The 14772-nt window shown below is 38.0% G+C and overlaps 1 protein-coding gene across 1 annotated transcript in view; it reads left to right on the top strand.

The window, feature by feature from the left end:
* The window catches only part of KIAA0825 (KIAA0825 ortholog), a 1109509-nt gene that overhangs the window by 386342 nt on the left and 708395 nt on the right, over window positions 1-14772 (top strand). The window contains exon 13 of the mRNA XM_053701492.1: window positions 9078-9226. Within this exon, the coding sequence (XP_053557467.1) occupies window positions 9078-9226 (149 nt within the window). The remainder of the gene's footprint in view (window positions 1-9077; window positions 9227-14772) is intronic.

The raw sequence follows: 14772 nt of genomic DNA, 5'->3' as shown, positions 1-14772 counted from the left end.
CATGTTTCTAAACTAAGTGTTGCATAACACATAACATCATTTTTAGCTACTGAATTATTTTCTTTAATCTCATTGAAAAGGGATCTGCAATTTCCCTTATAAAATAGCTTCAATAATTTATTTTATCATACTTAAGCATTTGCTTTTCAAAACCACATAATTGTAATAATGCATTGCACAGCTAATTTAAAAATAATGTTCTACGAAGCAAGTCATTGTATTTCACATCTCTTTATCCAATAAATCAGAAATAAAAATCTATGACACAAATGTAAAAATCTTTCTAAAAACTAAATTTATGCTTACCTGATAAATTGATTTCTTCTATGGTAAGACAAGTCCACGGATTCATCCTTTACTTGTGGGATATTATCCTTCCCTACAGGAAGTGGCAAAGAGCACCACAGCAGAGCTGTCTATATAGCTCCTCCCTTAGCTCCACCCCCCAGTCATTCGACCGAAGGTACAGGAAGGAAAAGGAGAAACTACAAGGTGCAGAGGTAACTGAAGTGTAAATCAAAAAAATATAATCTGTCTTAAAATGACAGGGCGGGCCGTGGACTCGTCTTACCATAGAAGAAATCAATTTATCAGGTAAGCATAAATTTAGTTTTCTTCTATAAAGGTAAGACAAGTCCACGGATTCATCCTTTACTTGTGGGATACAATACCAAAGCTACAGGACACGGATGAACGGGAGGGACAAGACAGATGGTTAAACAGAAGGCACCACTGCTTGAAGAACTTTTCTCCCAAAAACTCTGTTCAACAGAAGCATCATTTTTAAAAGCCCATGTGGAAGCCACCGCTCTAGTATAGTGAGCTGTAATTCTTTCAGGAGGCTGCTGTCCAGCAGTCTCGTATGCCAAACGGATGATGCTTTTTAGCCAAAAGGCAAGAGACGTAGCCGTAGCTTTTTGACCTCTACGTTTTCCAGAATAGACAACAAACAAAGAAGATGTTTGACGAAAATCTTTGGTCCCTTGCAAGTAAAACTTTAAAGCACGAACCACGTCCAAGTTGTGCAATAGACGCTCCTTCTTAGAGGAAGGATTAGGACACAGAGAAGAAACAACAATTTCCTGATTAATTTTCTTATTAGTAACAACCTTAGGAAGGAATCCAGGTTTGGTACGCAAAACCACCTTATCAGCATGGAAAACAAGATAAGGCGAGTCACATTGCAATGCAGATAGTTCAGAAACTCTTCGAGCCAAAGAGATAGCAACTAAAAACAGAACTTTCCAAGATAGAAGCTTAATATCTATAGAATGCATAGGTTCAAACGGAACCCCTTGAAGAACCTTAAGAACTAAATTCAAACTCCATGGCGGAGCAACAGGTTTAAACACGTCTGGAACCTCTGCTAGACGTTTGTGCAGTAGAATTGATAAAGCAGATATCTGTCCCTTTAAGGAACTAGCTGATTACCCCTTCTCCAATCCTTCTTGAAGAAAAGTCATAATCCTAGGAATCCTGATCTTACTCCATGAGTAGCCTTTGGATTCGCACCAATAAAGATATTTACGCCATATCTTATGATAAATTTTCCTGGTGACAGGCTTTCAAGCCTGAATCAAGGTATCTATGACCGACTCTGAGAAACCCCGCTTGGATAAGATCAAGCGTTCAATCTCCAAGCAGTTAGCCGCAGAGAAACTAGATTTGGATGCTGGAACGGACTTTGAATCAGAAGGTCCTGTCTCAGTGGCAGAGTCCATGGTGGAAGAGATGACATGTCCACCAGGTCTGCGTACCAAGTCCTGCGTGGCCACGCAGGTGCTATCAAAATCACTGAAGCTCTCTCCTGTTTGATACTGGCAATCAAACGAGGAAGGAGAGGAAAAGGTGGAAACACATAAGCCAGGTTGAATGACCAGGGTACTGCTAGAGCATATATCAGTACTGCCTGAGTATCCCTTGACCTGGACCCGTAACGAATCAATTGTGCAAACACCTCCGGATGGAGTTCCCACTCCCCCGGATGAAAAGTCTGACGACTTAGAAATCCGCTTCCCAGTACTCCACTCCTGGTATATAGATTGCTGATAGATGGCAAGAGTGAGTCTCTGCCAATCGAATTATTTTGGTAACCTCTATCATCGCTAGAAAACTCTTTGTTCCCCCCTGATGATTGATATATGCTACAGTCGTGATATTGTCCGACTGAAATCTTATGAATCTGGCCAGCGCCAGCTGAGGCCACACCTGAAGCACGTTGAATATCGCTCTCAGTGCTAGAATATTGATTGGGAGGAGAGTCTCCTTCTGAGTCCACAAACCCTGTGCTTTCAGGGAATTCCAGACTGCACCCCAGCCCAATAGGCTGGCGTCCGTCGTCACTATGACCCACACTGGCCTGCGGAAACACATTCCCTTGGACAGATGATCCTGTGACAACCACCAAAGAAGAGAGTTTCTGGTCTCTTGGTCCAGATTTATCTGAGGAGATAAATCTGCATAATCCCCATTCCACTGTTTGAGCATGCAAAGTTGCAGTGGTCTGAGATGCAAGCGAGCAAATGGAACTATGTCCATTGCCGCTACCATTAAACCGATTACCACCATACACTGAGCCACTGATGGCCGAGGAATGGAATGAAGAGCTCGGCAGATGGATAAAATCTTTGATTTCCTGACCTCCGTCAGAAAAATTTTCATGTCCACCGAATCTATCAGAGTTCACAGGAATGGAACTCTTGTGAGGGGGATAAGTGAACTCTTTTTTTACGTTCACCTTCCACCCGTGAGATCTTAGAAAAGCCAACACGATGTCCGTGTGAGACTTGGCTAGTTGGTAAGTTGACGCCTGGATTAAGATATCATCCAGATAAGGTGTCACAGCTATCCCCGCGGCCTTATAACCGCCAGAAGGGACCCTAGCACCTTCGTGAAAATTCTGGGAGCCGTGGCCAACCTGAAGGGAAGAGCCACAAACTGGTAATGCTTGTCCAGAAAGGCGAACCTGAGGTACTGGTGATGATCTTTATGGATAGGAATGTGTAGATACGCATCCTTTAAGTCCACGGTGGTCATATATTGACCCTCCTGGATCATTGGCAATATAGTCCAAACTTGTTTAGGATCTTGAGATCCAAAATTGGTCTGAAAGTTCCCTCTTTTTTGGGAACCACAAACAGATTGGAGTAGAACCCTTGCCCCTGTTCTGTTTCCGGAACTGGGCAGATCACTCCCATGGAATATAGGTCTTCTACACAGCGTAAGAACGCCTCTCTTTTTGTCTGGTTTACAGACAATTGAGAAAGATGGAATCTCCCTCTTGGGGGAGAATCTTTGAAATCTAGAAGATACCCCTGGGTTACTATTTCTAAAGCCCAGGAATCCTGAGCGTCTCTTGCCCAAGCCTGAGCGAAGAGAGAGAGTCTGCCCCTACTAGATCCGGTCCCGGATCGGGGGCTACCCCTTCATGCTGTCTTGGAGGCAGCAGCAGGCTTCTTGGCCTGTTTACCCTTGTTCCAAGTCTGGTTAGGTCTCCAGACTGACTTGGATTGAGCCAGATTCCCCTCTTGCTTTGCGGCAGGGGAAGAGGAAGAGGGACCACCTTTGAAGTTTTGAAAGGAACGGAAATTATTTTGTTTGGTCCTCATCTTATTCGTCTTATCCTGAGGAATAGGGCTTACCCTTGAAAGGGATGGCTAAAAGCTTAGATTTTGATGACACATCTGCAGACCAAGACTTAAGCCATAACGCTCTACACGCTAAAATGGCAAAACCTGAATTCTTCGCCGCTAATTTAGCCAATTGAAAAGCGGCATCTGTAATGAAAGAATTAGCTAGCTTGAGAGCCCTAATTCTTTCCAGAATATCCTCTAATGGAGTCTCAACCTGAAGAGCCTCTTCCAGAGCCTCGAACCAAAAGGACGCTGCAGTAGTTACAGGAACAATGCATGCTATAGGTTGGAGAAGAAAACCTTGATGAACAAATATTTTCTTCAGGAGACCCTCTAATTTTTTATCCATAGGATCTTTGAAAGCACAACTGTCCTCAATAGGTATAGTTGTACGCTTAGCCAGAGTAGAAATAGCTTCCTCCACCTTAGGGACCGTCTGCCACGAGTCCCGCACAGCATCTGATATGGGAAACATTTTCTTAAAAGTAGGAGGGGGAGCGAACAGAATACCTGGTCTATCCCACTCTTTAGTAACAATTTCCGAAATCCTATTAGGGACCGGAAAAACATCAGTGTAGGCAGGAACCTCTAGGAATCTGTCCATTTTACACAATTTCTCTGGAACTACAATAGGGTCACAATCATCCAGAGTCGCTAAAACCTCCCTGAGCAATAAGCAGAGGTATTCTAGTTTAAATTTAAAAGCCGTCATATCTGAGTCTGTCTGAGGGAACATATTTCCTTAATCAGAAATCTCTCCCTCTGCCAGCAAATCCCTCACCCCCAACTCAGAGCATTGTGAGGGTACATCGGATATGGCTAATAAAGCATCAGAGGGCTCAGCGTTTGTTCTCGCACCAGACCTGCTGCGCTTCCCCTGCAACCCAGGCAGCTTAGATAAAACCTCTATGAGGGTAGTATTCATAACTGCGGCCATATCTTGCAGGGTGAAAGAATTAGATGCACTAGAAGTACTTGGCGTCGCTTGTGTGGGCGTTAACGGTTGTGACACTTGGGGAGAATTAGAGGGCATAACCTGATTCTCTTCTGACTGAGAATCATCCTGCGACATACTTTTAGTAGCTAAAATATGTTCTTTACAATTTATTGACCTTTCAGTGCATGAGGGACACATTCTAAGTGGAGGTTCCACAATGGCTTCTAAATATATTGAACATTGACTTTCCTCAATGTCAGACATGTTGAACAGGCTAGTAATGACTACAAACAAGCATGAAAACACTTTATTTAGTGAAAAAAATAACAATCTTAAAAAACGGTACTGTGCCTTTAAGAGAAAAAAAAGCATACACGTTCTGCAAAACAGTCTAAACATGCACCAATTTTTTCAAAATTTTGTATGTAGACACACTATGGATAGTTAAGATTGCACCACAAAAAAAAATATTAACAATTAACCCCTTAATTTCCATACCGGATCGAAAATAGGCCCAGATCCGAAAAAACACTCTCAGCACCTTGCCACAGCCCTGCTGTGGCCCTACCTGCTCTCATGGATCGAAAGTGTGGGGTAAAAGCTACAATTTGGCCCACAACATACACCAGGGCCCTCAGGAGTTAGAGCTTGCTGTTTACTGACAAAACTAACTGCGCATCTAAGGCACGAAAATAGGCCCGCCCATCTCTCTCAATGTTTCCTCAGCCTTAAAGAACCGTACCAGAGCGGTTATAGCTAGCCATGTGGTTTTTAAGACCCTGAAAATTAAGCCATGTGTGCCCTAATAAAATTGCCCAAAAACATTTATTGCCCACAAATACGTTAAAGCACTCCCAATCAACAAAAAACGTTTGCTCACAAACATTTGTTTCAGTGTCAACATATTAGAAATTGGCCCCATATGCAAGCTAAGTAATGCCCTTCTTTTAGCTCTAGGATTACTGCTTACCCTTGCCCTCCTGGGTATAATGTCAGCCTTTCTGAAATATCACAGTCTCTCCAGAAAAATATGACTGAACATACCTCATTGCTGCATAGCATGAAACCGTTCCTCACACTGAAGTTTCCTGTACTCTTCAGCCTCTGTGGGAACAGCAATGGACCTTAGTTACAAATGCTAAGATCATCATCCTCCAGGCAGCAGTCTTCATCTATCTGCTGCCTGAGAGTAAATAGTACACACCGGTACCATTTAAAATAACAAACTCTTGCTTGAAGAAATTAAAAACTAATATTTTATCACCTCTTTCACTTTACCCTTCCTAGTACTTAGAGTAGGCAAAGAGAATGACTGGGGGGTGGAGCTAAGGGAGGAGCTATATAGACAGCTCTTCTGTGGTGCTCTTTGCCACTTCCTGTAGGGAAGGGTAATATCCCACAAGTAAAGGATGAATCCGTGGACTCGTCTTACCTTTATAGAAGAAATAATTGTAAGCATTAAAATTCATAGATGATGCTCAAATAAACTTTATTGTCCACTATTTAGTAAAACTACTCCCCATTTTACTGTGTTGTGCAATTTTTAAACAAAAAAAACAACAACCTTTCATTTGTTTTGTAAGTGTATTTAAAGTGAAGGTAAATTTTGATGAATAAAAGCCCAGTTTTTAAAAATACTGTTAAAAACAGGGGCACTTTCATTCATCAAAGTTTAGAAAGCAGCCGTTTTGTTTAAAAAATTACCTTTCTTCTTTTCACAGCCAGAGCAGCTTCCTCCACACGGAGATCCTCTCTTCACACGTCAGCCATGACTAATTCGGCTTCCTGGATTGGAGGAAGCCGTATTTGTCATTGCTGATGTGTGAAGAGAGGATCTCCGTGTGGGGGAAGCTGCTCTGGCTGTGAAAAGAAGAAAGGTAAGTTTTTAAACAAAACGGCTGCTTTCTAAACTTTGATGAATAAAATTGCCCCTGTTTTTAACAGTATTTTTAAAAACCGGGCTTTCATTCATTAAAGTTTACCTTCACTTTAAATACTGTGTTTGCAATTTGTAAGCTTCATACAAGGGTTCTCTCCTGTTAAAATGTCACTATCACATTTAACTGACAATCACACGTGGGCAGGAGCTGCTTGTTAAATACGGACTGCAGGTTCTCTTGTGAGAACCTGCAGTCATAAGGGGTGCGAAACCTGCTGAAGGCTTTCATAAATTGACCCCTAAATGTATGTGCTTTTAGATTACCACTGTTTTACAATAGTTTGTATTAGCAGAATAGTTATAAATTGGAAGGATTAATAGCTGTGTTAAGAATGACATTATTGAAATAGTTCCAGAACACCAAGGTTAAAGGGACACAAACATATTGTAATTACCAGAGATTTGTTTCACATGCACTAGTTGAGTGTGAAATAGTTCTGAATACATCCCCCTACCACCAATTGCCTTATCTTGCTTGAATAGACAATCATGATTTTAATTGCTGGAGTTGACAAACTTTGTTACTTTCAATTTAAAAGCAAAACTTTGATTGTTTTTCAGTATCATTTTACCACTGATGAAACCAGTTAAGGACAAATGTTGTAGGGTTAGGCTTCAAAGTATGTTGTGTGCACTTCCAGTTCTCAGAATTGGAAACCCCACAATTTTCTTTAAATTAAAACTGCTTAGAATTAATAAAAATAATTATATTCTGAGTAATCTTTTATATTATAATCTCAAATTATTTAATTTCCTTGTAAAAAGGACTTTTGATATTTGAGGAGTGCCAAATATGGTGTAATTACCATAGAATACACAGCACTCCAGCAAGCCTGTGAATAATTTAGTAAGTCATTCTACTGCCTTCAAAAACAGGATTGCTGCATTTTTTTCAGTTGAATTCTCTTTTTTACATACTGATTTATTATGCACACACATTTACTTACAGTCTTCCCAGGTATACATTGTTTTTTTTTCATAACAAGTTAAGAGAAGAATAGACTGTCCCACTCTCTTCTGCTGCTGATGTGCGAACCATAATATATGTTCATGCCACTTAGGAATGCATAGGGCTGTGACTGGTTAGCTAGGGTTTGGTGTGTGTGAGGGAGAAGATCCGTGAATAGAAAAAGCATAAAAATATACAAAGCACCATTATTTATTGCAAAATGCTTCCCAGTTATGAAGATGCATCTTTATGCTGCTTCCAACTTGTACTTAAAGGCCATTTTAAGAAACCATGTGCATATAATATAGTTTGATCTTTAATAATCCAAGGGTATCGTGGAACATCTATAATTCACATGAAAATTATATCTGAGATTAAAAAATATTTTTTTATAGGACTGATGAGAACCACTGCTTAAATTATATTTCAACGTTTAGCACCCTAAGGAGCAAAACTTATGAAAAAGGGATGTCACTGTTGATTTGTAGATGTGTTTGTTCCACACTCTGTAAAGAGGCCAAATATTCTGTAACATAACTTATTCAAAATACATTACATTTAATGACTGGGTATCAAAGGATCACAAGACTTAAAGGGACACTAAACCCAAATATTTTCTTTCATGATTCAGACAGAGAATGCAATTTTAAGCAACTTTATAATTTATGCCTATTATCAATTTTTCTTTGTTCTCTTGCTATCTTTATTGAAAAAGCAGGAATGCAACGCTTAGAAGCCGGCCCATTTTAGGTTTGGAACCCTGGATAGCACATGCCTATTGGTGGCTACATTTAGCAAACCAATAAACAAGCGTAACCCAGGTTCTGAACCAAAAATGGGCCGGCTCCTAAACTTTAAATTCCTGCTTTTTAAATATAGATAGCAAGAGAACAAAGAAAAATTGATAATAGGAGTAAATTAGAAAGTAGCTCAAAATTGCATGCTTTATCTGAATCATGACATAAAAAAACGGGGGTTTAGTGTCCCATTAAGTTGGACAGAGTTGTGTGGCTGGGAGGTTTGGGGCAGAGACTAGAAGTCAGTGGGGGTGGTTTCCAATTCATAGGTGGAATCATGGAATTGCTTTAGCAGTTTTAGATTTAGACAAAAATAGTACAGAGAAAAGGCAGTAGGGACATCAGGACGGATCTCCCAAGTTCGACAGTCACACAAAATGTGAGATATTCGGAACTCTGCCGATATTCATTGTATTAAGCAATTCATTCCAAATAGTTGACCGCACCATTTAAAATGTTTGCCATATCAGGAATTAAGTAAATTTACCACCACTCACAGAATATATCTTGCCAGTTTTTCAAACTCACAAAATATGCACTTTTGTCTCTTAGAACGCGAACATACATGTTTCCAGCAAATAGATAAGTGAAGTTACTTTGTGTCAGTAATATATCTGGCAGCCTACCAAATGTTAATTTGCTTTTAGCTACTTGAGATTAAATGTAATTCCTTCCCTGAGCAGTTTTAAAGTAAGCAAGCATGAAAGCATTTTCTGAGTAATCTGGGAGGAATTGACATTTAAATGAGTTAGCATTAGATCTGCACTTTAAGGCTATTCATTTCATAGATAAATTAACTACATTATTCTGTCTTTATCTTGAGTTTTGAAAGGACTCCATCAGCAGGAGAAATGGCAGTCCAGGGTCAACTAAAACTGCTTTTAGCCCAACCATGCTGTAATTGGAACTTGCTTTTGGAAACACTGCTGCATTCTGATTGTGTCATTGCAAGAACTTTGCTGAGTTGCTCAAGTAAGTATGTTTTATTTATTTTAGATATATTTCTGCAATAAATAGCAATTCTCTATAGCAACATTTCTTTTAATAAAATTGCATTTATTAAACATATTTCTGGATGAACTTTTTTAAATACATTTAATTATTAATGAGAAAAAAAAAAACTAATGGTATGAACTGGATGTATAAACAAAAAATACAAGCATTGATTTAACTCCTTAGAGCATCACAGTGCACTGTGTAAGAAAGTGTTCCAACCCTCAGTGGTTAAAAATAAATTTGAATTGTAATGCTTCGTTATAAAATCATTGGCACAAAATGAAAGGAAGATGGGTTTCAAAAGATGCTGAAAACAGAGAGAGAGAGAGAGAGATCAGAAATGTTATGTTTTATTAATATTATTTAAGTGTCAACATACATTTACAGATTTATTTTTTATTTTTGAGTCATTGTTTATTTGCTGCTCAAGCAATAATACAACTCATTTTATTAAAGATGGAGATGTACCCTGCAACACTGAGTCATGTGTGCTTAATGTTTGCTGTGAATTCTGTAAGCTAGTGACACTTGATTATGTTTGTTAAACTATTTTTGGTGAGCAAATGAAACTTTACATATTACGCTGAGAATAAAAATGTAAGTCGGTAATATTAGATTTCCTCCTGTTATTGCAAGATTTGCAGCAAAATTGCAGTTGTAGCTGTTCTTCCACAATTATTGTTTTGCACATAACATTTCAATATGTAAACAGTCTGTATGTTTAATATAGAATGTATAATAGTTTATATGAGAAAAGAAAAGAAATGTAATAAACATAAAATAATGTGGTACTGAATTATTAATCCAATACTTTTTTGTATCCATCTAGTATATAATTACATTTATTATCTATATAAAATGGCTTTCTAACCTACGATGTAATTTATTTTATTGCTAAACTAATCTGATTTTTTTTTTTTTTTTACTTAAAACTTTTGTTATTATATTTACACATGGAGTACATTATTAAAGAGACCAGAAAGTTAGCATTTTACAACCAAACATGTATCTTATGTCCCTAGCAAAGAGCTCAGCTACAGTTATTTTTCTTTCATGTAATTGGTAAGAGTCCATGAGCTAGTGACATATGGGATATACATTCCTACCAGGAGGGGCAAAGTTTCCCAAACCTCAAAATGCCTATAAATACATCCCTCACCACACCCACAATTCAGTTTTACAAACTTTGCCTCCTATGGAGGTGGTGAAGTAAGTTTGTGCTTGATTTTTATGATTTCTTCTGTGATAAGCACTTCTAAGCATTCTGAAGCCCAATTCCTCTCAGAGTACAGTGTTTGTCAGAGGGATGTGAAGAGAGTATCGCCTATTTGATTTTATGGTTTTCCTCGCGGGAAGTCTTTTCAAGGTTTCTCTGTTATCGGTCGTAGGGATTCATCTCTTACCTCCCTTTTCAGATTTGCAATATACTCTTATATACCATTACCTCTGCTGATAGCTTTCAGTACTGGTTTGGCTATCTGCTATATGTGGATGGGTGTCTTTCGGTAAGTATGTATCATTATTTAAGACACTCTCAGCTACGGTTTGGCGCTTTATGTATAAAGTTTTAAATATATGTATTTTACTTATATTTGCTATGAGTCAGGTCTATGTGTATTTCCCTTTGCAGTCTGGCAGTTTCTTTATGGGAATCATGTTTTAGGAAGTTTTTCTTACCTGGGGTATAGTCTTTTCTATTTGACTTGTTTTTTCTTTGAATAACTTGCGGGCAAATTAGGCTTGTGAGGGCTCAAAACGCTGTTATTTATTGCGTCAATTTTGGTGCAAGAATTTTTTTGGGCGCGAATGTATGTCTGTAATGACGCAAGTTCGTAATTTCCTGCATCTTAGTTGACACTAGGTTGTTTGGTGCGAAATTCTGTTTGTTATGACGCGAGTTGCGTCATATCCGGATGTTTGTTGGCGCCAAAAAATTTCTCAACTTCCTTTTGCTTTGTGCGTCATACTTGGCGCCAAAAAAAAATTTAGTTTTATTTTACCCCACTTCCTATTTGCTCCTTGCCTTCTTTATGCTTGGAGGGCTATGCTATTTGCTTTTTTTGCCAATTTTAGCATTTGCATTTTTACCCATTCCTGAAACTGCTATATGTGGAATTAAGATTTTTCTGTTTAAATTTTATTTTTTCTTTTACATTTTTCAAGATGTCTCAATCTGATCCTGTCTCAGAAGCTGCTGTAGGAACCATGCTGCCTGAACACAGTTCTACCAAAGCTAAGTGTATCTGTTGTAAGCTAGTGGAGATTATATCTCCAGCTGTAGTGTGTAACAGTTGTCATGATAGGCTTTTGCATGCAGAAAAGGTTTCTATTAGTGCTAGTATAGTATCTGTTTTTCCTTCAACATCTTAAGTACATGATATCCCTGTTGATATGAAAAATTATATTGCTGATGCTATACAGAAGGCTATGGCTGCTATACCGCCTTCGAATAAACGTAAAAGGTCTTTTTAAACTTCTCATAATACTGATGAAATGACCGGCAACATACTGATATATTGTCTCTTTAAGGAACAATTAGTTCTGTTTGCTCTCCATTTAAATAGAGGTTGGACTTCCTGCACAAATTGCTTGGAAATTTTTCTGTGTTACATTCAGATCGTTTCTAGCCAACCTCTGTCTCAAGATTTATTTCTGCCTTAGTATATTGTCTCCAGAATTTAAACTTCAGTAATCTTGTTTTTTGTTACCATCAGAACTTCTCAACCTTTGAATCCTTTAGCGTGTGTTCTGGGAATTCCTTGCCAGCTGAATCAGTGTATTGGAAACTGATCATCACTACAGCCTCGTTTTGGATCCACTCTCTCTCAGACTTTCAGCTGTTTGTTTTAACATACACACACTGCTGCAGCTTCCAGCTTCAAAGTACAGATTTCTGCAAATCCTCCTTGTCATATCTTATGTTTGATGAACTTCCTTACAACTAAGCAATGTCTCTGATGTGCTCTGTTTGCTTAAGTTAACTAAGATATTTAATCCTATCTCGTTAACTGTTTATATACAATCTCTTTCTACCAGTCACTGGAAAAGCTGAATCTTTAATTTGTTTGCTGCCATATTTTTTCCTTTTATTTTTTATACTGGTATAAGTTGAATTATATATATATATATATATATATACAGTTTTTTTAAAACGTTGGCTCTCTTATATGATAATCCTATGAAGCAGTTGACTGCCGAAAACAACATGAGAGCCTTGAAGCAAAATAAGAGACCAGTCGAAGATTACGTGGCAAAATCCAAGAAAGGTAACATCATGAAAAGTTTTTCCATTTTGTCTATAACACCAGAACCAGTAACTCATACTCAAATTTCTCTTTATCTGCAGTGGGATCAACACCAAGTCCAGACTGAGGCTATCATTGACTAAGGGACTTCAGGGATGTTTATTGATATTTCCTTTGTTAAAAAAAATAAAATGCCTATATTTAAAAAAGAAAAAATCTTTTGTCTTACAAGTTTTTGACGGTACTTTGTCATCTAAAGGTCCTATTACTCATCAGACAATCCCCCCTCTTTTAGTCACATGTAAAGGTAATTACTGTGAATCACAAGAATTTGATGTAACATTTTCACCCATGTTCCCTACAGTTTTAGGGCTCAAATGGTTACAAAAACACCAACCAGAAATTAAATGGGTATCTTCTGAGGTAAATTTGAATTCTCAGTTTTGCAAAGAGAATTGTTCCTCCACACTTAAAGTCCTACAACTTAATGTTGAATCTATACCATCAGAATACTCTAACTTCAAAGATGTGTTTAATAAAAAAGAGGCAGAAAATTTACCACCTCATAGGAGCTATGATTGCCCCATAGAATTGCGACCAGGGTCACCAATACCTTATGGACGAATATACCCACTGCCCCAGCCTGAGTTATCTCAATTAAAAGAATATTTGGATGAAAACCTAAGGAAAGGTTTCATACGTCCTAGCACTTCACCAGCAGGTGCTGGAATATTTTTTGTTAAAAATAAAGATGATACTTTAAGACCTATTACAGATTATTGCGAACTTAACAAGTTTACCATTAAAAATAGGTATCCACTTCCTTTAATTCCAGAATTAATTGAAAGGTTAAGCACAGCAAAAATTTACACCAAGTTAGACCTTAGAGGAGCATATAACTTAATCAGGATTCGTAAAGGGGATGAATGGCTCACAGCCTTCCGCACCAGATATGGATTATTTGAATATCTGGTGATGCGATTTAGGCTCTTTAACGCCCCAGCCACATTTCAGAATTTTATAAATGATATCTTTAGAGACCTTCTGGATGTGTTTATGATTGTTTACCTTGATGATATCCTCATATACTCAAACAACTTAACAGAACATATATCTCATGTTACTACTGTACTTTCTAGATTACGAAAACATCAGCTTTTTGCCAAATATGAAAAATGTATATTTCATGCCACTGAACTTTCCTTCTTAGGCTATAAAATAAGTCCTACTGGCATTCAAATGCAAGAAAATAAAGTTTTTGCAATAACATCTTGGCCTGAACCTAAAACTAGAAGACAATTGCAGAGATTCCTAGGTTTTTCAAATTTTTATAGAAAATTTATTAAAGGTTTCTCTCATATTGTAAAACCTCTCACTCAACTCACTGGAGGTACCAAACAATTCAAATGGACAAAAGAGGCACAGTCTGCCTTTTATTTTTTGAAAGCATGCTTTACAACACCACCAATTCTACATTATCCAGATCAAAATTTACAATACACTCTGGAGGTAGACGCCTCAGAAGTAGCAATCGGTGTTATCCTCTCACAATGAAAAACTTTAAAAGAACCAATCCATCCAGTAGCATATTACTCCAGGTGTTTGTCCCCAGCAGAACAAAACTACCCTATAGGGGGAAAAGAACTGCTAGCAATAAGAGCCTCTTTGGAGCATTGGAGACATCTTTTAGAAGGTACTTCAACTCCAATATTAATTTACACAGACCATAAAAATATTGAATACCTTCAAACAAATCGAACTTTATCTGGACGCCAAGTGAGATGGAGTTTGTATCTATCAAGATTTAACTACCAGATAACCTATAGGCCAGGAATAAAGAATGGAAAGGCAGATTCTCTGTCCAGGCAAATTGAATCCACATCATTCTCACGTCCACATACTACTGTGATACCAACAAATCGAATAATGATGTTATAACAAGACAGTATCTCTATGATACGAAAAGCAACAAGATAAAGGACTACCTAAAAATTTACAAATGGAAGATTCAAATGGACTTCTACATTACAACAATTGCATTTATATACCTACAGATCTTCAAGAAGAGATTCTACGGTCTATTCATGACTCTCTCATGTCTGGCCATCCAGGGATTCAGAAAACTTTGGATCTAGTTCAACGGGAGTACTGGTGGCCTAATATGAAAAGCACTGTAACAAAATACATTGTCATGTCAAACCTGTACTCAAACGAAACCCGACATACAGAAACCTTTTGGATATTTAATTAGTCTACCCATTCCCAGTCGTCCCTGGG

Source organism: Bombina bombina, chromosome 2, assembly GCF_027579735.1.
Source record: "Bombina bombina isolate aBomBom1 chromosome 2, aBomBom1.pri, whole genome shotgun sequence".
Lineage (NCBI taxonomy): Eukaryota > Metazoa > Chordata > Amphibia > Anura > Bombinatoridae > Bombina > Bombina bombina.
The sequence above is the reverse complement of the archived record's forward strand: the minus strand, read 5'-3'. Positions and strand labels throughout refer to the sequence as shown.